Source organism: Caretta caretta, chromosome 15, assembly GCF_965140235.1.
Source record: "Caretta caretta isolate rCarCar2 chromosome 15, rCarCar1.hap1, whole genome shotgun sequence".
NCBI lineage: Eukaryota > Metazoa > Chordata > Testudines > Cheloniidae > Caretta > Caretta caretta.
Window position 1 is genome coordinate 25,189,286 of NC_134220.1, and position 25,913 is coordinate 25,215,198.

Genomic DNA, 25,913 nt, shown 5'->3' on the forward strand with positions numbered 1-25,913 from the left:
CTGGCCCGGGATGCTTGCCCCCGGCCCTTCTCCTGTTGCCCCCCCCCCCCCCCCGCAGCCTCAACGTGCCACGCCACAATGCTCTGGGCGGCCAGGCAGCGCAGTTACAGAGCCGCCGCCAGCCACGGGTGCTCCAGGCAGTGCGGTAAGAGGGCACGGAGCGGGGGGGTTGGATAGAGGGCAGGGGATGGATGAGGGTGGGGTAGCAGAGGGCAGGGAACAGGGGGGGTGGATGGGGCAGGTGTCGCGGGGGGCAGTCAGGAAGGAGAGGAGGGCTTGGAGGAGGCGGCAGGAGGCAGTCAAGGGCAGAGGTTCCGGTCAGGGGACAGGGAGAAAGGGTGGTTGGATGGGGCAGGGGTCCTGGGGGGCAAGTCAGGAATGAGAGGGAGGGGTTGGATGGGGCAGCAGGGGGCAATCAGGGATGGGAGGCCTGGGGGCGGTCAGGGGACAGGGAGCAGGGGGTAGTGGATGGGGTAGGAGTCCCGGGGGGAGCCATCAGGGAACAGGGTGGGTTGAATGGGACAGGAGTCCCGGAGGAGCCATCAGGGGGCGAGAAGCGGGAAGTGGGTCGGATAGGAGGCAGGGGCCAGGCCACACGTGGGTGTTTGGGGAGACACAGCCTCCCCTAACCGGCCCTCCATACAATTTTGGAAACTCGATGTGGCCCTCAGGCCAAAAAGTTTGCCCACCCCTGGATTAGACTCTAACAAAAACTTCAGGGGTCCATACACAGAAATGGTAACACTTACCTGTGAGAAAATATTCTTCAGCATCAAAAGTGTGTGACCATTCAGAATGCCACACTCTAGCAATTCAGGCAGAATTTCATTAGCTTCATTCACATCATTAGGTTCACTAACTGTTTCTAGACAGTAATAAATAATAAGTGTTAAGTTCAGCGATTTGGTATAGAAAGCAGTAATTAAAACCAGTGCTGATGTGTTCCTGCGTAAGGAGCAATTAAATGTTAATAATTCTAAAAAGTAAAATATATCTGCTAATAAACTGGGTATGACATGAGAGAATTCACTCAGCCACTTATAAATGAAACCTGCCTGGACTCTCAAACGCTCTAATGCAGGTTGTAAGCAAGCAAAACGAGATCAGATGGATCATTCTACTATAAGTTTTATATGCCAGCTTGATGGCTTAGTGGTGGTTCTTTCCTCTGTCATATTGGAAATCCTGTTTTAATTTCCAGCTTCTCACTCTTCAGAGATAATGGGAAAATCTTGCAAAGAACTCATCAAAAAATGCCAATTATTTTTTGCTGGAAATGTTGAAAAAATTAATTTTTGTCAAATCTCCTGCAAATTTTTGTCAAATTTGGGAAGAAAAATTAAAACTGAAAAATATTTTTGGTTAAAAAAAATTTGATTTGGAACTACTTCGGGCCCCTACGTTGCGGCTGGTACTGGTGGCCCTAAACTAGTTAGAGCTGTTTGGTGGTCCCAGGCCAGGGTTAGGGTTGGGGCCAGTTAGTGGCCAAGGCTAGAGTCTGGGTTGGGGCTGGTTTAGGGTGACCAGACAGCAAGTGTGAAAAATCGGGACAGGGTGAGGTGTAATAGGTGCCTATATAAGACAAAGCCCCAAATATCAGGACTGTCCCTATAAAATCAGGACATTTAATCACCCTAGGCTGATTAGTACTGCCAAGCTCAGGCTGAGACTATTTGATAGCCCCTGTCTAGGATTACAGTGAGATGGCACCAGGATAGGGTTAAGGATTGGGTCTGGACAGCGGTTCGAGGTTAAAGTTACTATAGCCTGCAGCAGACATTGTCACTGTTTTCAGGACAATTATTAACTGTTAAAACAAGATTTGTGTTTTATGTACTAGGACTGTATATCAGAATTCGAGCCATGTAAACCACCCTTGTCCATGTAACAGGTTTGAGACACTAAAGTATAGCTCAGTTATCTTCATCATCACCCTACTGCCTAGCATCATATACAACTTTTAATTTTCAAAGCTTCTTGTAGACATTCAGCAATTAAACCTCAATACTTCCTTTGAGGGAGGTATGCAAGTCTTATCCCCATCTGTAAATGGGGAAATGAAGGCAGACAGCTTAGGTGACTTTCAACAAAGTGAATGCCAAAGACAGATTAAAACTCAGAAGTTTCTGGCTCCCAGGCCTGTTCTGAGACCACATTTGTCTATTCATCCTGAATACACATTGTCCTAAATCCAAGTCATCATAATTTCTTAGTCTAAAGTGCTTTTTAATACAAACATTGAAAATGTTCAGTCATAATTTATCCATGAAAAATACCTCTTGTATCTCTGAGAAAGAACATAATATCATCATGAACAAATTCTTCAGAAATGTCATTAAAAGCCACATGAAAATATAGGTTGTAAACTGTCTGTTTTATGATCTGAAACATAAGAAAGATGGAAATCAATGATGAATCTGATTATTTGCTGCCACATTTCTTAAACAAATCCTACAACAGATTTAGAGTTCTGTCAGTTACCAGCAGTAGGACAGAATCAATTCCATCTCTTACTCCACTATGTTTATGTTATTGTGCCACATAAACCACTAATCATAGAATATCAGGGTCAGAAGGGAGCACAGGAGGTCACCTAGTCCAACCCCCTGCTCAAAGCAGGGCCAATCCCCAATTTTTACCCCAGATCCCTAAATGGCCCCCTCAAGGACTGAACTCACAACCCTGAGTTTAACAGGCCAATGCTCAAACCACTGAGCTATCTCTCCCCCCATCACTGAACTATCCCTCCCCACTAACACAACAACAAAATTAAAAAAAAAATCACACACCTAACAGTACAAATATTCAGCTTTGGGAGCAACCTAAGATTTTTGCCTCCCAAGCCTATGGAAGCTAAGAGTATCAAGAAATGAGCACTGTCAGTTTCAAATGAGAGAGAGGTACAGCCCACAATGCCATTGATGGCACCCTCAAAGGAACACATAAACACATATCCCGCTACTCAGGTGGAAGGAGAAAAGACTGGGGATTCAGAAAATGACACCAGTCATACAATGAGATTAATTAAATGACTACATCCTGACAGCCTCGAAGAGGCAAGAGCCCTGTTAGCATGCACCCTTACATGAACAGTAAGTGACAAGTAACCTGTGGCCAAGGGCCTAGTCTCCTTCCCCACCTCCTTCGTACAGTATTATTACTTATTGGTTCTAGCTAATTGTGAACTTTGCTAGCTGTTTGATGCAAACAAATCTGGAGGTTGGTGGTGTAGTACGTGGTACACAAACAACCCATTGCTATATTCACTGTAACCATAAGTATTGAAAACCTATGTCAGGGACGGTGATTCAGAGTGCCTGTACAGCATTGTACGACAGGCAAAGTTGAATTTTAGGGGTTTTCACCTTTCTCTGAAGCATCAGGCACAGGCCACTGCCAGAGGCTTCATACTGGACACCTCAGTGCGATGTTGTGTTCACCCCACACCACCCCTGAAGGGGCTAAGGTGGCTCAGAAGTGGCTAATTAACCTAACAGGCTGCACCTGGAGGAAGACTTAGGACTAACTGACAATACTAACTGAAGATGGAGACCATCTGGGCAGGAGTAGGAGGGACTCATATAAAGGCAGGAAGTGAGACTAGAAGGGGGCTCCTGTGTGGAGGACTGCAGTCATGCTCTGTGACTAGAAAGGAGAGATGAGGGAAAACCAGGGGGCGAGCAGAAGCCCTGGGACCCTGACCAGGGTTTTTTCCCCAGAGGGGTGATGGAGAAAGAAGCCTGCAGAGTAGGAAGAAGCCCAGGGAAACAGCAGCAAGGGCTGAGACCATGCAGACCTTGGCTGCTGATGGTAGGGTCCCTAGGCTGGAACCTGGAGTAGTAGGTGAACCTGGGTTCCCCTAACAGACAATAGGAAAGTGACACAGTCTTGAATGGGAAGACTGCCTGGAATAGTACCTGGACAGCTGGTCTGGTGAGACTTTGTTAACCATAGAACAGGAAAACTATACAGTGAACTGGCCGGAGGGCCAAGCCATGAAGAGGAAACACTGTGACTCCTAGAGAGTGAGAGGGGCCCTGGCCCCCTTGCTTGCCATCAGACCAGGCAGAGGTAATTCCCAGCCATGAGGGAGGCCCCTCTATGGCCTGCAGGGAGTGTATCCTATTACATTCTGTCTCAGATGGAAAATCATATGCTCGTAGCATATGTTTTATCTTGCTCTAGGACCACAGTATGCAGTTTTACATCTTTAATTCTACATAAGATTTACTGAAACATTCATACATTTTTAAATATTCTTATCACAAACAGATTCCTCCAAGAAAACAAAAGTAAAATGCAATGGACTTACTTTGAATATCTGCTCTCTGCTTTCACCCGCAAATCCTTGGGTTAGCTCACTCAACCCTGATACAATAGATAGATGCGATATATGTTCTCGTGAAGATTTAGAGTCTAGAAATTCTGAAACAGATGCTTTGCTTTTCCGATCCCTCTCTAATAAAGAAATACACAGAAGAGGAAATCAATGAAGCTCACCTATTCCAATCTTTCAAACCAACTCATCAAACTCAAATTACAGTCCTGAAATAAATGAAAGAACAGCTTTGCTGGTCTCTTTTGCAAAGTAGCCATCCAAGCTATGCATTAATCATACATTTCTGTGATTCACACTGTTCCATTTCTGCAGAACAGAATCTCAATGTATTCCTAAATATGCATGTGCCCCTGCTGCTCTTACATAGTAACTAGGGTTTTACAATTTCTAATGCCTACAATTGAACTGTGATGAAAAGATAGATCAACGTATTTCAAAAGTCATAGGTGCATTTGACTACGCAAAGATTTATGACTCAGTCATGGCTTTCACAGGTAGAAACGTGCTGGTGGGAAGTGTTCAAGCCGTGGGGGCTGAAGACATTATGCCTACATAACAAAGGAATAGCCATAACATTTCTCTTGCTGGCTTTTTAATCACTTTTACTTTTCTTTCCTCCTTTTTTGTGAAAGCCTGTTGTGCCATAATATTAAAAATTTACTGGGAAAAATTCTGCACTTGTTTACTTTTATTCTGAACTAGTTAAAATGGAATAAAAGCAAGGCTTCATATCCAGCGTGACTACATTATGGTTCTCTTAAACCCTACTGAAGGGATCTACATTTAATCCATCTCAGTCTTGATTGTTTCAGTATATAAAGATAGTGACAGCTCTCTGGGACTCTGAAAGAATCACCTCTTCAAAGACAGATCAGTTTAAGTAACTGCTATAACTGTTCTGGGTGAAGAGTTTTGGTTTTTCTTTCCCAGTCACTCAGTTAGAGAAACAACACAGCAGCTGATAAGATGAAGAAACAAGCCAAATCAAGTGATGTCTTTTAAGGAAAGTACTGAAGCAGAACTCCTGAAAAACCATATCAGATATTGGTTTGCCATCTACTCTAGACAAAATCTATTTCACACTGTAAAATCAGATTTACAGGCCTGGGGAAAATAGACTTTAAATAGCCTCAGATCTCTGCTGAAGAAGTCTGTTCTCGGAATAAATATCACAGGTTAAGTTAAGTCTTAGTGCAGTGGTTCTCAAACTTTTGTACTGGTTTTTCACACAGCAAGCCTCTGAGTATGACCCCCCTAATAAATTAAAAATACTTGTTTATATATTTACCACCATCATAAATGCTGGAGGCAAAGCGGAGTATGGGGTGCAGGCTGACAGCTCGCGACCTGCCCATGTAATAACCTCCTGACACCCCAGTTTGAGAATCCCTGTCCTGGTGTATGTGGGAGTAATGCCACTGTAGTCAGTGGAGTTTACCAAGACTGAATATGTCCCTCTGAATTTCTTCACTGCAGCTTCCCAGGGTATGTCTAAACTGCAATTAGACACCTGCAGCTGGCCCGTTCCAGCTGACTTGGGCTCGCAGGGCTGAGGCTAAGGGGCTGTTTAATTGCGATAGACGTTTGGACTCAGGCTACAGCCCGAGCTCTTGGATCCTCCCACAGGGTTCTAGAGCCTGGGTGCCAGCCCAAGTCCAAATGTCTATCGCAATTAAACAGCCCCTTAGCCCAAGCCTCCCAAGTACAAATCAGCTGGCATAGGCCAACCTCCAGTTTTTAATTGCTTAGTCTCTTTCCCGTGCAATGTGAAACCTTCACCTTTCGTACGAAGAGTATCTCAGCACAGAAATTACAAGGCCCAAAGTCATTCTAAGCTAGCGCACCAAAATGCGTCAATTTGGGAAGAAAAACATTTTGAGTGAAGTATTTTCAGAACAAGCAATATTATGACAAGAGTTCCACTCGTTCCTTATATGTACATTATATACCCACAATATCAGGACTCAGTGTAGTTGGTATTCTCAGTTAAACTTCGCATATGGACATGAGACAGATCAGCGTTTCTTAACCTGGGGACCCTGACCCAAAAGGGGATCACAAGGCTATGTAGGGGGACCATGAAATCACAACAATATTGCTGGGAGAAAGGGGAGCTGGAAGGGTCGGTACAGCAGCCACAGCTCTCTGGCCACCCATCTCTGAAGGCAGTACCACAAACAGCAGCAGCAGAGAAGGAATGCAATACCATACCATGCCACCCTTACTTCTGCACTGCTGCTGATGGCGGTGCTGCCTTCAGAGCTGGGTGGCAGGCCAACACCTGCCACTCTTTGGCCAGACATCTCTGAAGGCAATGCAGACGTAAGGGTGGCAATACCATGAGTACGCTTCTATGAGTATGTACGTTAATTTACTATCACTTTTTGGTGAGTACATCACAGCCTGAAATATTTTCCAAGAGGGGCCCAGCAAAAATAGTTTGAAAACCCCTGAGATAAATGATGCCTCAGACAGGACACTTCTAAAACAAACAGTTTGTGTGAGTAGCTCTCTGCCTTTGTGTTTAACGCAACACTGTCAATTTTATTGTTAATTACATTTCTGTCTGAAAAGTTTTTACCAACTATTGATAAAGTAACACCTACTATTACTAAATCTGAAATTAGAAAAAAATCTATTTTTCATTTGGTAACTTTGTGCATTTGACTTCCCTTTGTTTATAGTTGGTTGCAGTGTTTCACTATGATCAGTTTTCCCGTTGTTTACTTTGTGCATTTGACAGCACTTTGTGCATAATCAGTTAGTTAGGTAGTTTTGTTTGTGTGGACCCGTCACAAAGCAAGAGAGAAAAGTGTGATTTAAAGAAACACATCAAACAAAAGTCAATAAAGGGATTCTAGATCTGGTGTAGTAAGTTCAACTATTTTTAATTATTTTAATTTTTTTATTTCAGGTTTACAGTGTTCCTTTATATTAAGTATCAGGGGGTAGCCGTGTTAATCTGTATCCACAAAAACAACAAGGAGTCCGGTGGCACTTTAAAGACTAATAAGGTGCCACCAGACTCCTTTATATTAAGGTTTTTAGGGTATAACAAACAATCTTCCTTACTTATGCCATACTGGGTGAAGCATAATCCTGACGTATTTATCCCCAGCAATGAACCTTCAAGCTACTTGCAAGATCTACTGATCACACATACTTCCTTCTGCTGAGGCGGTCTCAGCCAACTCCTCCTGACGAGGGTTATCTGGATCTTCCTCCTTCATGTCATTTTCAGATATGGTAAGCTCCTCTGTTTCTTCTGTCCAGGATCAAAATGACACACATGTACAAAACAAACACTATTTACTCAAGTACTACTGTACCACAAAAGGGGACCCCAAAAATCTGAGATGCAGTCACACCGACAGAGATGAGACAGACACATGGGCTGCATGGATGCAGAGCCCTGTGTATGGACAGGGGGGTCACAAAAGTACACTGACATGGAGATACATAGATGCAGGGAACATATGGATATATGCCCATATGGCTGGATGTGGACAGCGCACAGGCACACTGACATGAGACACATGGACACACGAAATGGACAGAGGGACATGGAATGGGCAGGTAGACAGAGAGAGGACACAGGAGACGGTCCCAGGGGTGGAGTGGCAGGGGGCATATGTGATGGATCACAGGAGATGGAAATGGGGGGTGGACAGACAAAAGAGGGGCATAGAAGACAAGGGGGATAATGAGGATGAACGATGGCTGGACACATCCCAAGTGAGGTTGACAAGGAGACACGGGATGGACAGACAGTTGGCGGACACGGGGCATAGGTGCTGGAACTTAGGTTTCTGCCACCGCACCCCCTGGCTGGAAGTGGTTATTATAGACAGGATTTACAGTTTGGTTCAATGGCTCTCAACACCCCGCCCCCTATAAAAATTGTTCCAGCACCCCAAGGGATGGACATGGAGATGGACACAGAGGGGATGGATATACAGATAGACAGGACACTGAGGAAGGAAACAGGATACAGAGGATTGACAGATGGAAGGAAAAACACAAGAGATGGCCAGCCACATGGACAAGTGAGGTGGATGGGTGGACAGACTGGAGCACAAGGCGTAAATGGAGGGACACAGAGGATAGTCAGAGAAGGGTGACCAGATGTCTCGATTTTATAGGGACAGTCCCAATATTTGGGGCTTTGTCTTACCTAGGCACCTATTACCCCTCACCCCATCCCAATTTTTCACACTTGCTGTATGGTTACCCTCAGTCAGAGGGCCAGACAGGAGACACAGGATAGAGGGGGCACATAGGGGAAAGGCAGACAGACAGTTGGTGGGCAAGGAAAGGATGGGGGACGGAGGGACACAGGTTGGGTGGGCTGGGTGGGCACAAGGGACAGACGCCGGGCTTGGAACAAGCTGGCTGCGCGCAGAGGACGGGGGGACCACAGGGGCAGGACGGGCAGGCGGAGCGCCAGGGAGGGGTGGCATGCAGAGGACGCAAGGGGGGCACGGGGCAGGACGAGCGCCGGGCAGGGGCGGCGCGCAGAGGACGCGGGGAGGGGGCACAAGGGCAGGACGGGCAGGAGGAGCGCCGGGGAGGGGCGGCGCGCGGGGGGGGCGGTGCCGGGGAGGGACGGGGGAGGGGGGCCACAGGGGCAGGAGAGCGCCGGGGAGGGGCGGCGCGCGGGGGAGGGGGGCCACAGGGGCAGGACGGGCAGGCGGAGCGCCGGGGAGGGACGGGGGGGGGCACAGGGACAGGACGGGCAGGCGGAGCGGATCGCAGAGGGGGGCGCCGAGGAGGGGCGGGGGGGGCACAGGGGCAGGACGAGCGCCGGGGAGGGACTGGGGAGGGGGGCCACAGGGGCAGGAGAGCACCGGGGAGGGGCGGCGCGCGGGGGGGGCGGTGCCGGGGAGGGACGGGGGAGGGGGGCCACAGGGGCAGGACGGGCAGGCGGAGCGCCGGGGAGGGGCGGGCCGGGGCGCCGGGCAGGGCCACCAAGCAGCAGTGGGGCTGGGCAGACCCCGCGTCACACGGACGGAGGGACGCGCGGGGCGGGCAGGCGCGGCGCTGGGACGGACCGATCTCGATCTCCTCCTGGCGCAGCTCGGCCCGCAGCAGCAGCGCGGCCCCCGCCACCTCCCCCTCCTCGCCGGCCGCGCGCTGGTTGAGGAAGCGCAGCACGGTGTCGCCCTCCTCGCCATCGCCCCGGTTCAGCAGCTCCTCGAAGGGCGCCGGGTCGGAGAGCCCCAGGGTGCTGAGCACCCGGTCCCGCAGCCACTGCACGCGGACATCGTCCAGGCTCATGGCGGGGCGGGGCGGGGCGGGCAGATGAGCCGCCGACCTCAACGGACGCTACCCGGTGCCCATGGCAACGGCTCGGGGCGGGACTGGCCGCGGCGCGAGCCCTGCGCTTCTTGGACCCCGCCTCTTTTCCCTCCCAGCGCGCGCCCCGTGGTGCCCGCAGAGCCGGGCGGCGCAGGGCTGAGAGTGATTGCAGCGCCCCCTCCCCCACCGCCCCCAGCCAGCACCTTCCCCACTCGCCCTCCCACCCCCACCGCCCCCACCCCGCACCTTCCCCACTCGCCCTCCCACCCCCACCCCCACCGCCCCCACCCCGCACCTTCCCCACTCGCCCTCCCGCCCCCAGCCAGCACCTTCCTCACTCGCCCTCCCCCCCCCACCTTCCCCACTCGCCCTCCCACCCCCACCCCGACCCCCACTCGCCCTCCCGCCCCCAGCCAGCACCTTCCTCACTCGCCCTCCCCCCCCACCTTCCCCACTCGCCCTCCCACCCCCACCCCACCCTCACTCGCCCTCGCCCTCCCCCTTTGAGGGAAGGCTATCCTCTGAGGTTCAGTTTAACTGCATGGGATCCATGAATAGTGCCACTCGCCAGTCGTGTCCATCCCCCCGCAAAAAGCCTGCCCCCAGGAGCAAGGAAGTTGTTCTTTTTAAGAAGAAACAGGGCTGAAAGGGGCTGGAGGAGCAGCAGCCGCACGTGGAGTGGGGGGAAGCGGGCAGCAGCGCGAAGCTTGGCCCATGCAGCCCGCACCGCGCTGGCGTTCCCTGGCTGACCTGGGGCAGGCTGGCAGCGTGCAGGGGAAGGATGACCCTGTACAGAACCAGCCTCGTTCCCACTAGCCTCTGCAACATTTGTCAATGGTCCCTTTTACCGAGTGGGCCAATCCTGTGGTTGTGTCTGGGTGCTGGATGTGTGCGCGCCCAAGAATGGGGATAGATCAGACGTGATTATTTTTACTTCGGCTCACTAGAGGCCGCTGCGCCCACAGGGAATAGCAGCGTTAGAGCCAGCCTATTCCCATGCTGTACTTGCCTGGTGCCCTCCAAAGCAAGCAGTTAGAAGCAACTGTGCCCGTAGAAGACACACTATCAGAAGAGAGGCAAGGGGGGTGGAGGAGGAGGGAGAGAAAGAGCAAAGGGAACAGGACAGTTTATAGAAAACCAAGCTTTTGTCTCACAGACCCAGCAGCAGGCAGCGTGATCAGCTAAAGTAGACTGACAGGAGCCCCATAACCTACCACAGCACATTCTAGTCGTCCCCCCCCAAAATCCTCCCTGTGCTGTTTAGAGTCTTTTCACACTTTATTAGTGATGAACACTAATTCCTCAAGAACCATTTGTTTCCTTCACTATTTTACTTGGTTCTCAAAACAACCTGAATTAGTACAAAATGTCAACAATGTGCCCCATAAAAATGCTTTCACCTTACAGGTCTTTAACCCTCAAGTCATTTTTGTTTCATAGCACTAATGGGGGGGGGGGGGGGGAGGGTGGTGTTAGTTTTCTAAAATTCCAGGTTATGACACTGCAGGTTTAGGGAATCTACTAAAAGAATAAGAATGTAAACTAACAATCTATTACTAATTCCAGAGTGTATTTTCTTAATCCTGCAAAGAGGTCAGCCTTTCCTGTAAAAGTAACTGAAGTTTGCAGCACTGGGCCCTGACAGACACCCTGATGGAGCAAGGACTTTAAATATGTCCTTAACTTCAAGCACTGAATAGTCCCACTGAAGTCAAGCAAACTACTCAAACACACATGTAACTTCAAGCCTTTAAGTGCCTTGTTGAATCGCAGAATGTTTTCAGATAGGCTGCTCAATGAAAGTCCAGACCATACAATTCAAGTTAAAGCAAAAATCCTGTGTGGCATTTACCTATGTGATCTTATGTCTCCACTCCAACAATTCTGAATTTAACAAAAAAAGTAGATCTTTAGTCAAAAATATGAAAATATTCTCAATTAAAATAAAATTTAGAGATAGAACATAATACATATGCAGGCTCTCACTAAGTGAAGCTTTATTCTTAGAAGAGGCCAAATGGCCTGCTTGGGGTTGCACAAGATCTGGTCTAAGAGGTAAGAAATGAAAAGACCCAAGATTCAATAACCAATGCAACTTTTTACAATAGTGGGAACCTCTTAAAATACTGTAAATAAGAAATTGAAATATTACATAGGACAACATTTTAGTGGTATAATTTAAGAGCTACAGGAGTTCATTTTAAACGATTAAATACAACCAAACACTGCAGAATATTAATTCTGCAAATGGCAATTAGATTTTATTTGGAATCAGTATGAAAGAAAAATGTAAAAGTTAACTTATGCTGTTCTTATGGCACAAATGTCAAACTATTATGGTAAAATATCCCAATTTTCATTCTGATACAAAAAAAATACAAAAGCACAGTCTCTTCCCCTCAGATACACCCTTTTAAGTAAAATTTCTTAACTCAGTATAAACAACTTTGGTTCAATAACATCAGATAAACCAGTCACTCCAGTCAAGTTATATCCATAAATGTCTTTAAACCCAAATATATACAGAATAAATTTAAGGCCTGATTCTGCACTCGTCATAAAAATATAATTCCTATTAATGGGAACTTTATATGTGAAAGGTCTGTAGAATGAGCATTTAATAGAACATATTCTGCTATATAATTTGAGTCACCCGTTAAAGACATCATTAAGGCCCTGATCCTGCAAAATGGTCTGGATGGGCAATCCCTGCACCCAGTGCAGTTCCACAGAGGTATAGGAATCCACATACACAGATCATTTAGCAAAACTGGGGCATAAGACTATAAACTCCTCAATGAAGGGAGATAAAAAGAACCATAGTTGGGTTTCCCCTACCTGCCCTTAATTTTTCTTTTATCAAATGGATGTGCACTTGCAAAGATTAAAGTAATAATTCTGGGCAGAATTCAAGACATAAGGTTTAAAAAAAAAAGAAAAAAAAATCTGTGTACTTTTAAAAATAGCCCCAAAAAAGTATTTTATATTAGTATTTACCAGTTTATACTATTTTTGGTATTCTCCTAGGAATAACTACTGAAAACATACACTATTTAATCTTAACTGCTTCCAGATTCCATTAGATGGTAATTTAAGTTAATGAGGGTGTGATCACATGAGTAATACAGAGTAATCTTACTGTGTATTTTATATGACGAAAAGGAAATTAAGGTCTTTAAGATCATTTAAAAGTAATCATTAAAGAACATAAACAGTCTCTTCTGGAAATAAAATACCTTTCTTATTTTTAGAACAAGCAATAAGATTATTTTTAGAATTATTTTAAAATTAATTTACAACATTAGTTTATCATGAAAAAAATGTATATTTTATGCTTATATATTTTACAAGAGGCTCCAGATCTGCAATGTATTTGTATGAAGGAGGTATGTTACAGAATTATTTGGCTACATTATAAGGCAATCAGTGAAAAACATTCTTCTACGAACTGTACATCAGTGAGATCTAATTACATGATTTGCAGACAACTCTGAACACCTCTGCTTATGCCAATAAAATTATGCAATATCATCTCTATTAAAATGTAAAAAAATGTGCTTAAAGGAAAAAGGAGTAAACTTGTAACCTCCACCAGTGTAGAACTTGCTCTGAAATTCCACCCTGTAATGAGGGGAAAAAAAAAAATCCACATATTAATACACAACTCCTCAGAGAACAAGACTAGGAGCCAGGAATTCATGAGATCTAATTCTGGCTCTAACACTGATGCCTTTGGGCTAGTTACTTAACTTTTCTTCCGGAAAGAAAAAGGAGTACTTGTGGCACCTTAGAGACTAACAAGTACTCCTTTTCTTTTTGCGAATAAAGACTAACACGGCTGCTACTCTGAAACCTGTCGTTTTTCTGCGAGAATCATTGATTGGCCTGACATTTATAAGGAGGCCCAAATACAGAAACATTCTACTATGCCAGTCCATTTCTCGCTTCTTATTTTCTGTTGTAGTTTGTTTTAAAGGTAGTATGTTTATTATAGTGGGAACCTACAGTATAGCACTGACAGGACAATATGATGTGTATGCTTCTGCATACAAATATGTACAGTATATTTCTGTCTCCTACCCCTTTCATACTATGAACACCAGCCAATACATTTAATATTAAAAATTCTCTCTGAATTAGGTTAAATTTGTAAGAATCATGATGTTGAGGGTTAAGATTTGATTAAGAAATATAAGGAATATAGGCTTAATTCAGCAAAGCACTTAGGCATTCGCGTACATACTTTGCTGAACAGGGATGGACTTGCATGTTTAAGTGCTTTGTTGAACTGGGGCCACAATGATGGACTGAAGATGTTTAAAGTAATACTACTGGATTAAAAATTAATTTTTTCTACCCGAGTTACTAATTCCCTATAATTATCAAAACCAAAAGTTTTAAAAATCCAATTTACTTAGTTATATTTTGCACTGAATTCATCTTTGAAAGTAACAAATCAGTTTCACATATGAACCAACCTACTCCTACAATGAATACAAACAGTGCAAGGGAAAAATTAAATTACACAGAAAGCTGATTTCAATTAAATTTATTTAATGTAATTAAATGATTGTATCACTATTAAGTTATTAAACTCTACACTTTCATTTTCAAAATACGCATTCTAAATTTTGGGCCTATCATACCCAACAATGTCCCTTTAACAAACCAATGCAGAGTTTAATAAAAATAAAATTTAAAAAGGGCAGTTTTTAAAAATTAAAAGTTAGCACTCACCAATGAAGTCGTACAGCATGTAGAAAAGCAGAAAGACCTTCCATGACCAAAAGAATGACTACTGTTAACACAGCAAAGAAGGCTAAAACTGGAACTAACAGCAAGATTCCATATGCTGCATCCACACGAAGGCCCACTCTCATTATCATTGCCCACAGCACTTCTGATAACTCTACAAAACAAATGGTTTCCAAAATTACCTTTGGAAACATATATACATACCCAGGGAGTCTGTTTTAACCAGTCTGCACTCCATTTTCAATTATGTTATTGTGCTAGAATCTTCTGGATCAGAAAATGGAGCAAAAAATGTTCCCCTTTGAGGGAATCCAGTGTATATCACAAGGTGCTCAAGAAACTAAACACTGCACAATAATTAATATTTTTGTAACAGGTAATTTGCATTCACCAGAACACTGAATGAATAGTCTGTTTACTGTATAAACATATGTAATCAGGGCAGGATTATCTAGAGCTGCATATGCTGTTTTGTTCTCTCAGGAAATAGCTAATATAAAATTATGTATTACAAACAGTCTCAGAATAAAATCTACTGCTTACGACATCTAATTTATTAAAACCACAAATCCACTAACCAATACTTAATAGTTACTATTGCAGGTGAACCTAACACAGACCAGTGTTCACTACATTAAGATTTGAGTACCGAGATACATATTGATCACATAGTTAGTTTTCTAGCCGCTTTATTTCACACTGCAAAGCCAGCACACCTTTCCAGACAAGGGTATTTTAAAAAAATGTTTAGAAACAATATCACACTCAATAAGATTTTAATAAGCTCACATGCATACAACGCATCACTACTTCATCTGTATTCATTCAGTGTAGCATAAAATACCTATATAATTTGGCTGTGAGACACATTCCTGAAATCAGAACAAGAATATAAAATATGAAAAGGTTGGTGGTTTTTGTGATACTCTCTCAATGAATAATTAAAGGGAAATGGGCAGTGTATTTGGAACATAAATGCCCAGGTTCTAATTTATGACGACACAAATTCGGAAATATACTAGTCCTGATTCAGGAAAGCATCCCTATTCAGGACAGCTCTTAAGCACATACTTAACTTTAAGCCCATACTTAAATATTGTCCTGAATACAGATGCACTTAAGTACATGCTTAAGTGCTTTCCCGATTCCTGGCCACTAAGGGAAAGACTTTAAATATCACATGACATAATACATCTACAGAACCATTTTAAGAGTTACTAGCTGACAGCCTTCAGATAATCAGGAGTGAACAATGAAGCCATATGCCACATGCAGCACGCCAAGTCATAATTCCACTTTTCAGTATCATGTGCTTTCTATTAGTCCAGGTCTATTAGCCCAGTTCACTAGGGATTTTTTTAAATGACCAACCAGATAATTTCATAGCTAGGATATTCTAAATGATCAAACAAACAAACAAAAACCCCATACAATATTAAAGTTACATTGGAATACAAAGACTTACGTGCATGAGCAAGACTTAGTGCCCAGAGTCTCAGGTATGAAGCAGTGTTGGAGATGCATCCTAGACAGTATTCAATGGTATGAATAGTCTGATTCATAAAAACATCTGCAAAGTTAAACTAACAACACATATATATGTAAATACACTTGTATACATTAAATCCATACTGTGGAGTGCGACAACGTACTGCATGCATTTGCAAATCCACTGTAGGTTTTAGACCATTAAAACAAAAATCTATTTAAAGGTCAAATAAGTTTTTATATAATTAAACCATTGTATAAACTCTGAAAGCTTACATGCTGATTGCACTGATGATAAAATAAAAATAAAAATAAAGGAAGGAAGGAAGGTGTAGTTTTCTAACAGGTTCTCTACTTATATGACCAAATAATATTCTGAAAATGCAAGTAGGCATGTCAATTACGCTGAATGCATCTTATATGAACATACAGTTCTGCCGTACTATAATGTGGTCTATTGGAGACCTGAGTTCTAATCCCAGCTGGGCTGTTCATTTACTGTGTTAAGTTTGGAGAAATCACAAACTCTCTCTGCCTCAGCTTTTCCCATCTCTAAAAGGGGGATAATTATTAGTATCAACCTTTGTAAAGCACTCCGAGATCCTCAGATGAAGAGAGCTATATAATGGTAAAGGATAATTATTAATGTAGTAATCTTGAGTTATGTTGGCTAGTTACTAACAAACAAACAAACCCAAGACCAGTAATTTTTGCTGTAAATCCTGATACCATTTCTTATGAAACTGTGGTACAATTTGTGAAATGTCTTTCAGTAGAGCTCTCCTATTTCCTATCCATATTAGCCCTACAGAGGATAAGTCTCAGATCTCCCAGTGAGGTAAGTATTATACTAATTTTGCAGAAGAGTAAATTGAGGGACAGAGTTTAGGAGTGTTAATCAACTCCTACTAAAGTCAAAGGCATTCAGATAAGGTCTTAAGTGATTTGCCCAAGATTATATTGCATTAGCGTCAGGAACTTGGAGTACAGCTCAAGACTCCAGATTTCCAGTTCCCACTAATGACAAGAGCACCTTGCCTTCCCACTGTCAAACTACATAACATACTATTCAAAAAATTTAAATCAAGAGCCTTTCCTTTAGAGAAGAGCCCATGAAAAGAAAAGGAGAAAGTTAGAGTATACTCTCCTCTTTGTCTTGACTAAAGGCACCCAAAATCAAGTACCCATAAAACTATACAAGGGAGCTTTGATGCTGCTTGATTAATTGTACTTTAAAAGGAATGACTGTAGTCTCAGCTGCATGAGGCACTTTGTCTATTTCCCATTATATCAAAACCCAGGAACTCTAGTAAGCTGAACTGATACATTTTTGTGATAAGAAATGCAGCGCAGAACAATCACAAATAACAGAATGTAAATTGTATGCAGCCAACCAATCAGGCCATCTTTATAAAAGTCCCCTAGATGGCATTTTTAGAGGTTCCAGGAACTCAACCTGGTTTAGTGTATGGCAATTTTCCGAGTATCACCCCATACAATTTCCCACTGATAACTTGCTTTTAGGCCATTCTTATTACAGGCAGTAGCTGAAAGTGTTACCTCTTCTCCATCCTCTTCTCTGTGCCCACTGCCTGAAGGGTTGCTTCCTTCCTCCACATCATGTGATCTCAATAGAGAAAGTTCCTCTTCACTTTCTTTTCGAACGAGTCTGTAGCCACTCTGCACAAAATGAAAACAGTATCAGTGTCAGTTCACTAACAAGAATTATTGATGTCACTGTGAAAGTTGCAGCTCTGTTTGTATTTATTTAAAGCAGACATTGCAAAAAAATTAAAATTCTCAGGGCGTGTCTACACGGAAATTAAAAACCGCACAGCTAGCCCGTGCCAGCTGACTCAGGCTTGTGGGGCTTGGGCTGTGGAGCTGTTTAATTACAGTATAGACTTCTGAGCTTGGCCTGGAGCCCAGCCTCTGGGTCCTGCGAGGTGGGACTCTGTGAGGTGAGACAGTCCCAGAGCCCAGGCAAAGCTCAGAAGTCTACAGTGCAATTAAACAGCTCTGCAGCACAAGATCCACAATCCTGAGCCGGGTGTCTGTCTGAAATGTAGAAATACCCTCGGGGCCATAGAAACTGAGAAAGCTGAAGTGGAAAGGTCCTATTATGCAAAAATAGGCAACAATTTTTCTTATTTGCACGGTCATATCAAGCTATAGGACATTTAAGAGCTCAATGCTTCTACATACTTTCTTAATCTAAGAGAATTATTTTCTTTACCCATATTAACAAATTTAAATGCATCTTACATCTAATGTAGTTAAAAGAATTTTGACAAATGTAACTTGTGAAAATATCTAATTAGTGAGTTTCCCGCTGTGGTTTTAAAACTTTATTGTAAACAATCAGTAAAAGTTTTATTCACACATCTACGACCAAGGAAGTGTTACAGAAACAGCCAACAAATATAGCCACAAAGTGTTTCCTGTACTGATTTTGCAGCACTAGCTAAGTGCAGTTCCCAGAACTGCACTAATATCTGTAGTAAGAAAAGGAGTACTTGTGGCACCTTAGAGACTAACCAATTTATCTGAGCATAAGCTTTCGTGAGCTATAGCTCACTTCATCGGATGCAGTGCAGCTAGCTCACAAACGCAGAAAAGGCCCAATTCTGCAAATACTCTCAAATCATGCATGCGAGTGTTTGTAGCATTGAGCCTATAGTTTGGAATGACAAAGAGTTATGCAAGTTGAAATTGTTGTAGTCCGATTAAATTAACTTTGCTGTTTTTTAAATGTTTAGGAAATCTATTTGTTAGAAAGGGAAAGGTGGCCAAAATCATAAGGAAAAGAAATTCCATGTTCAGGTTTCTAAAGGCTATTACAAGCAATGAGTAAACTGAAACAGTTACTCAATAATGCCTTTTTAAAGCTTCCCCAGTATAGTCAATAAAGCTTTCTTAAAAAAAATAATTTTAGCCAAAAGGATTTATAATAAAATACCCTTTAAGACACTGCTTGTCAATTTAGAAAATGCATGCTACAGATATATAGTTCTTTCAATACGTACTCTGTACATTCCAATGCCTCGGCCTCCATTGTGCAACCAATACAAATAAAGTGGTTTTCCAAAAAGCATTACAGGAACAGAAAGCATAGCAACAATAAATAAAAATCTCTGTAAAATAACCTGTTTGTGGGAGGGGAAAAAAGAAAAGGTGTTTAAAGAGGAGTTCAGACAACCTCCCCTCAAGTACTTAAATCAATTTTTTATTAATGAGGAAGAAGCAACTGATTTCCTTTAAGGCCCTGATTCAGCATTTGAGAAGTCACACCTGATTTCAGTGGATCTTAAAGACACGCTTAAAGTTAAGCATGCACCTAGGTGTTTTGCTGATTCAGGGCCTTAAATAGCAGTTGTGGGAGTTCATCTTCTGGACTGGCCCCAAAAGACAGGCAAGCTTGCCAATTTCCAAGCTTAAAAAGATTCTTTTGGTACACAGAATAGCATTAAAAACTAAAAAAGAAGAGAGAGTCTGTGCTCTGTTCTGCATCCCTTTTATTAAAGGGAATCAAAACTAGCCTGAGTAAGGAGTACAGGATTTTGTTCTAGAAATAGCAAGTGTGTTGGGGTTTTTTTAATCTACATGAAAAGCTTAGATGAAGTTGAAGAGCAAAATGCTCAGTCAGTCATAATGGATGTGCTTTTTATTCATTTATCTTTTAAAATAATCCTGATACAACCTCTTTACTGTCCCTACACTAGAGTCAGACATTAGCTTAATTTAACATTCAGATAATACTTTTTGTTCAATCACGCTATTAAAGAACATGATCTTCTGAATTCTATCAACCTCTTTTCAGTTTATAAGAGTAGTACTAACCTGTCCTGTATAAAAGGTGTCCATTCCACTAGTGGGAAATAGAAACATGTTAATAAATTGAATCAGAATACTGGGAGCAGATCTGGAGTTTTCTGCAGAATAAGCTAGCCACTTAAAGATTATCATAAATACAAGATACCCGAAGATGCACAGCATGAATAAAAGTTCAGGAAGGAAAACCAAATATATATTGTGCTTCTTCCTGAAATACCTAAAAAAATAAAAAAGGAAAAAGAATTAATGATGAACAGAAAGATCATGTATAGTGTCCAATTCTATAAGGTGCTGAGAGCCCTCAACCCTGTGGCATCAATGGAAGTTGAGAGTGTTCAGAAATAGAAGTTATGGGCCACATCCTGATTCTTTGAACTCAACAGAAATTTTACCATGGATGTCAGTGATCTCAGAGCATTAAGAGAAGAAGCTAAAGTCTTTTCAAATAAAAGAAAACAAAAATTATTGCAAACGGGCCTGAATCCTGCATACACTTATGCAACTAGTTAATTTTAAAGAACTAAATCATCCCATTGATTTCAATGAGACTACTCATGACTTTAGTTTAGCATATGCATATTTGTAGGATTGGGGCCCAAGTAACAAAAAGAACATTAATGTTTCAAATAAAACCAAGGCATTAACAATGTTACACAGAAGAGGTTAGGAGGGGCCCAAAAGTGGCAGCTCCAAACCCACCCTTCTCTAGAAGCACAATACAAAAAATCTCACTTCTCAAAGGCTGCAGATTTTTCTGTATAACTCTGGCCTTTCTATATTTTTCCAAGGAAATCAGGATCTCAAGCAAAAACTGACTTGTTTTTGTAAAGCAATTTTCATTGTGAATTCACATTGCCTTTGCTCAGTCCTCAAAAACATTCCAGTTTCTTCCAATCTCAGATAAACATTGATCAGAAAGTGTCACATTTATTTGCTTGCATGTGTTTATTGCCACATTCATTTAGCTTTAACTTCCCATACTTACAAGTGGTTAAAGACCCCCAGAATAACTCCAAAAGTCATGTGAGTCACTCCAAAAATCACAGACATTTTCATTTTGAAAGAATTTAAAAAACTGAGACGGTTGCTTGCCAGGTTCCAGATCTGAAGGGAAAATAAAATAAGAGAGAAATGAATAAGATGAAATAGACTTTCCTAAAATGACTAGTTTGGGGTGTAACACAATCTCTCCTCAGGAAACCTGGGATATGTCTACACTGCAATTAAAAACCTGCAGCTGACCCATGTCAGCTGATTCAGGCTAAGGGTTCAGAATAACAGCTGTGTTAGTCTGTATTCGCAAAAAGAAAAGGAGTACTTGTGGCACCTTAGAGACTAACCAATTTATTTGAGCATAAGCTTTCGTGAGCTACAGCTCACTTCATCGGATGCATACTGTGGAAAGTGTAGAAGATCTTTTTATACACACAAAGCATGAAAAAATACCTCCCCCCACCCCACTCTCCTGCTGGTAATAGCTTATCTAAAGTGATCACTCTCCTTACCAACATTGTAAGGAGAGTGATCACTTTAGATAAGCTATTACCAGCAGGAGAGTGGGGTGGGGGGGAGGTATTTTTTCATGCTTTGTGTGTATAAAAAGATCTTCTACACTTTCCACAGTATGCATCCGATGAAGTGAGCTGTAGCTCACGAAAGCTTATGCTCAAATAAATTGGTTAGTCTCTAAGGTGCCATAAGTACTCCTTTTCTTTCAGGCTAAGGGGTTATTTAATTATGGTGTAGATGTTTGGGCTTGTCTATACCTCAATTCAACAGCCCCGCAAGCCCAAGCCTGAGTCAGTTGACACAGGCCATCCAAGGGTATTTAACTGCAGTGTAGACATACCCCTGGATTCTAAGTCCAGCTAAGATCCCAAGCAAAAATGAGTTTGAAGAAACTAGTTAAATCTCTCTGAATCACTAGAAGAGGATATCATCCTCAGTGGAGAAAGGGGAAATGGAAATCTGCATTTACTCATAATATGTACCCTTATGTTTTGCCTGTATAATAAGCAGTGTCAAACTTTTAACTTATGAGCTGTAAAGCATTGATCATCACAAATAGGTAAATTTAAAGAAAAAGCACCAACCGGATCTATGCCAAAGGGATAAATTCCACTGAACACGCCAGTAACATTTGGATCCAATGTCAAATATTGATTAGACTTCAAATCGTCAAGACTGTGGCAAAAGAAACACAATCAGATCCTGTTGCTTAAAAATAGTAAGCATGTATTACTTTCAGCTCTGCAGAATGTCCTTCCTACTTTCTTGTTTAGCAGAAAGAGAGAAAATAAATGGCTGATCCAAGGGTTGAGGGAAGCATAAAGGGATTTCTAAGCACAATAATAGTAAGATAAACAGCCAACATATCGAATTGTTCCCAGGTAAATTAAGTACTGATGATAATTGCAAGAATGGCAACCCTTGAAAATGCTTTTCTATTTATCCACAAAACACGTGCAGTATGTGCAGTGTCAGCATAAGCTCCCTCATACAATATAGGTCAGCTCTGACCAGAAAGGACACCACTATAGGTGAGATATATGTAGTTCAATAACCATTCAGTTCTTGGCCTCTGTTGAAACTGTCAACAAAGCAGCTGGTTGTGGTGGTGTTTGTTTAATATGGCTAAATGTGCCCAAGAAATTTGGCTAAAGCTACCAATTTATTTCACATAACCCTCCAAACAGATATTACATTGCAACAACTTATGATCACTCTCAACCTGAGTGGACTCATACTGGTGATCTAGATAGGAAAGGTTCCATATTTCATTTCCAATCCCATAGCCATCTGAAGAGGAGAAAACTACAATGACTGTGGCCATATTAGCCTAACCAGTCTCCTAGCACTAAAAGACCCTGCTAGCATAAGGTGCTTCACAACTCCGTCATTACCTGGCATCTTGACTGCAGTGACAGTTCTAAGACCACATGAGTTTGAAGACTACAAGAGCTGAAGAGTTCAAACTCCATTTTATCTTAAGCATTTCATTTTCCCCTTTTTCCTTTTTTGTTTTTGACAACAAGGAGACGTCCCTGGTTTGTTTTTTTCTATTTTAAGTTTGTGAATGTGTGCTGAGTGTATTTATGAATATTAGTACTTTATGAATATTTGTTTACTAGCATTTTATGAATATTAACCACACGGTGAGGCACCGAAGAATAATCCCCAGACTGAAGTTACCCTAGAAATTCTGCTTTGTTTAAAAAAAAAAAACAGAGCCTGCGTGCGTTCCTAATTTTGATAACAGCATTTACAAACTGTCATCCATAATTCTTGCTTATCAAAAGTTGCTAACTATTGCATATTAGAAGAGCGATGTTAAAGTCTGTGTTCAGAAACGAAACAGAGCAACCACTGTTGAAATCTAAAGAGGAAATTCCAATTTACTCAAGGACATGACTTAAAAGTAACAGTAATTTGGCTTTGATAATCAAAATATTCAACCTGCTAAACTGACTGCACTGCCATAGGCAAAATCCTACCTGGGGTTTATAAGAAAACAATCTCTTCTACAGATTTCTTATTTTAGGGTCTATAAGAATCGATTTTACTAACTGATGGAGTAGTTTTAATCCACTGTTGTCAATTTTTTTCTTTGACCCTATTTTGATCTTAATTTGATCACTGTATTGTTTAACCTTAGTTAGTAGAATGTGTAATAGTGTAGCCTTAGTTACATTTTTGTTGGTTTTAATTTTGTTTGCTTATGGCTTTTAATAAAATTTTATAAAAAGTATACCAAGTCATATTTCTTTCAATAAACAACTGGGCCAGAACCATTAAAAATCCTAGTGGATCAGCTGACCCAAAAGGAGTGTAATCAGATCTCCACTAAATTACTCTTTAGTTCCTACTGCTGTTTTGTTACTCTCGGGTTACTCGTAAATGTTGGGTTGCGGTCATTGGTACAGATGCATGTATTTTTAAGACGATAAGCACAGATGTATTTCTTCTCAAGGGAAAGAGACGAGTCTCCCAGCAGTTACATAAATTTTGCAAACAAAGAAAGAGGCGGGATTGGTCAAGAAACATTTTCCGGGAGGGAAAAATAAACTTGAATGCAGTATAAAATACTGAAATGATCCCAAATGACTAGAATTATTGTTTATACTGCACCATAATTGCGCCTGGTGCTTTACAGACAAAATAATGTGTGTCTGCCCCCAAATAATTTCTCAAGTGCTATTGTTCAAAGTAAGGGCATTTTACTCCTTTGGGAAGGATTTAGAACCTCTTAATGATAACATTTTATGAAGGAATTAAACCAGTCTATTTAAGAAGGCAAAACAGAAGGGAATTAGAGTCTTTTCTAAACATTGTATATTTGTTTTAAGGGTATAGTAAACAAAGCATGTCACTCACCGCCAGATATTTTGTTCAAACATTGCAGAAATTTTCCATCCAGAACCAAATATATTTAATGACTTTGAAAAACAGTCATTATAGATCAGGCCAGTGTACACAGAAAACAGACCCATCAACAAAATTATGTATCTCCCTTCAAAGAATGTTTTCATGATCTGTAAATATTGAGGTACAGCATTGTTAGCGAGAGATGTGTGAACTTTCATTATCGGCACATATCCAAAAGGAGCACATGACCACATTAAAGTTACTATAAATTAAAAATCCATATGAAGAATTATTACAGGGTATAAAGAAAACTAAGACAAAACCAAGAAAAAAAAATCAGACAATCTGGATTGAAGACATCGTTTAATAAATTAGTGCCTCTCTTTAAAGATACCCGATTTGTAGCTCACCTTTCATACCTTTAATATCAAGTGATAGATTTGCAAGAGTTTTGTCAGTATCATTACCTAAGATTTTTACAATAAACGTAGTCTGAAAGTCACATTTTTGCTTTAAACTAAACCTGTATATTTGAGGAATCTATATAGACACATACAGATTCTACACAGACTCACAGAATACAAACCTAGACCTTCTCTCTATCCTGGAGTCATTATACCACCAAATACTCTACTAAGAGCTCAGTTTATTCCTATGACCATTTTTCAAAATGCTAATGTGTTCATTTTTTGTGGTTGGCATTCATTTAATATCACCCTAATATCTTGCAGGCCATATCAAGTCCATGCCTTACTCTGGACTAAGTCTGTCTCTGACAAGGCATGCACTCTCCATACACAAAAAAAGTGAGTCAACACTATACGTGCAAACTGGCTTCATATTTCTGAGGACAATTTTTTTTAAATTAATTAGATTTCAAGTTGACAGTCTCTTTAAAACTATCCTGCAGCAAGTTTCATTTATGTGTAATGAAAATTTACAAAAACAATGGAAGAAATTAGCATTTAAAGTTTTCATTCTGTCCTCAAGTCAGCCCATTGTGACTAGATGCACCAGCACACATTGAAAAAAAAATCAATGCAACTGAAAGTGACTGCAATTCCTCTAAAGCCAATGAACTTTTGCACAAGTATAGCAGAGCAGAATTTGACCCATAATAGGATATTTAATATTTCACAACATTCTGCTATGGCTGAATGAGTTAGAGATGTAGCAGTAGTCTTTAATTCACAATTTGCTTGGCTCAGCTCTTGTCATAAGAACGGCCATACTGGGGGAGACCAATGGTACATTGAGCCCAGTATCCTCTCTTGTGACAGTGGCCAACGCCAGGTGCTTCCGAGGGAACAAACAGAACAGGCTATCATCGAGTGATCCATCCCATCGTTCGCACCCAGCTTCTGACAAAAAGAGGCTAGAGGCAGAGGATGGTGTTGAATCCCTGACCATCCTAGCTAATAGCCATTGATGGACCTATCCTCCATGAACCTATCTAGTCCTTTTTTGAACTCTGTCATAGTTTTGGCCTTCACATAGCCTGGCAACAAGTCCACAGGTTAGCTGTGTATTGTGTTAAGTAATACTTCCTTTTGTTTTAAACGTGCCTGCTTTTGGTTTCATTGGGTATCCCTTAGTTCTTGTGTTATGTGAAGGAGTAAATAACGTTGCCTTATTCACTTTCTTCACATCAGTCAAGATTTTATAGACCTCTATCATATCTCCTCTTAGTTGTCTCTTTTCCAAGCTGAAAAGTCCCAGTCTTTAATCTCTCCTCATACAGAAGCTGTTCCAGACCCCTAATCTTTTTTGTTGCTCTTCTCAGTACCTTTTCCAATTCGAATATATCATTTTTGAAATGGGGGAACCAGATCTG

The 25,913-nt window shown here is 41.8% G+C and overlaps 2 protein-coding genes across 3 annotated transcripts in view; both read right to left on the reverse strand.

Annotated features, from left to right (window-relative positions):
- DNAH10 (dynein axonemal heavy chain 10) overlaps positions 1-9,711 on the reverse strand; it is a 110,407-nt gene extending 100,696 nt beyond the window's left edge. For both annotated transcript variants that reach the window (XM_048821400.2, XM_075120029.1), the window contains exons 1-5: positions 9,391-9,711; positions 7,503-7,604; positions 4,313-4,458; positions 2,277-2,382; positions 750-865 (exon numbers count right to left, since the gene is read on the reverse strand). In XM_048821400.2, coding sequence (XP_048677357.2) covers positions 750-865; positions 2,277-2,382; positions 4,313-4,458; positions 7,503-7,604; positions 9,391-9,616 — 696 coding nt within the window. In that variant the 5' untranslated portion in view covers positions 9,617-9,711. The remainder of the gene's footprint in view (positions 1-749; positions 866-2,276; positions 2,383-4,312; positions 4,459-7,502; positions 7,605-9,390) is intronic.
- A 1,906-nt stretch (positions 9,712-11,617) lies between these two features.
- The window catches only part of LOC125622800 (V-type proton ATPase 116 kDa subunit a 2), a 53,311-nt gene continuing 39,015 nt past the window's right edge, over positions 11,618-25,913 (reverse strand). The window contains exons 30-38 of the mRNA XM_048821210.2: positions 24,089-24,246; positions 21,808-21,898; positions 20,700-20,818; positions 19,721-19,931; positions 18,907-19,026; positions 17,441-17,560; positions 15,858-15,975; positions 14,375-14,546; positions 11,618-13,258 (exon numbers count right to left, since the gene is read on the reverse strand). Of these exons, the coding sequence (XP_048677167.2) occupies positions 13,156-13,258; positions 14,375-14,546; positions 15,858-15,975; positions 17,441-17,560; positions 18,907-19,026; positions 19,721-19,931; positions 20,700-20,818; positions 21,808-21,898; positions 24,089-24,246 (1,212 nt within the window). The 3' untranslated portion in view covers positions 11,618-13,155. The remainder of the gene's footprint in view (positions 13,259-14,374; positions 14,547-15,857; positions 15,976-17,440; positions 17,561-18,906; positions 19,027-19,720; positions 19,932-20,699; positions 20,819-21,807; positions 21,899-24,088; positions 24,247-25,913) is intronic.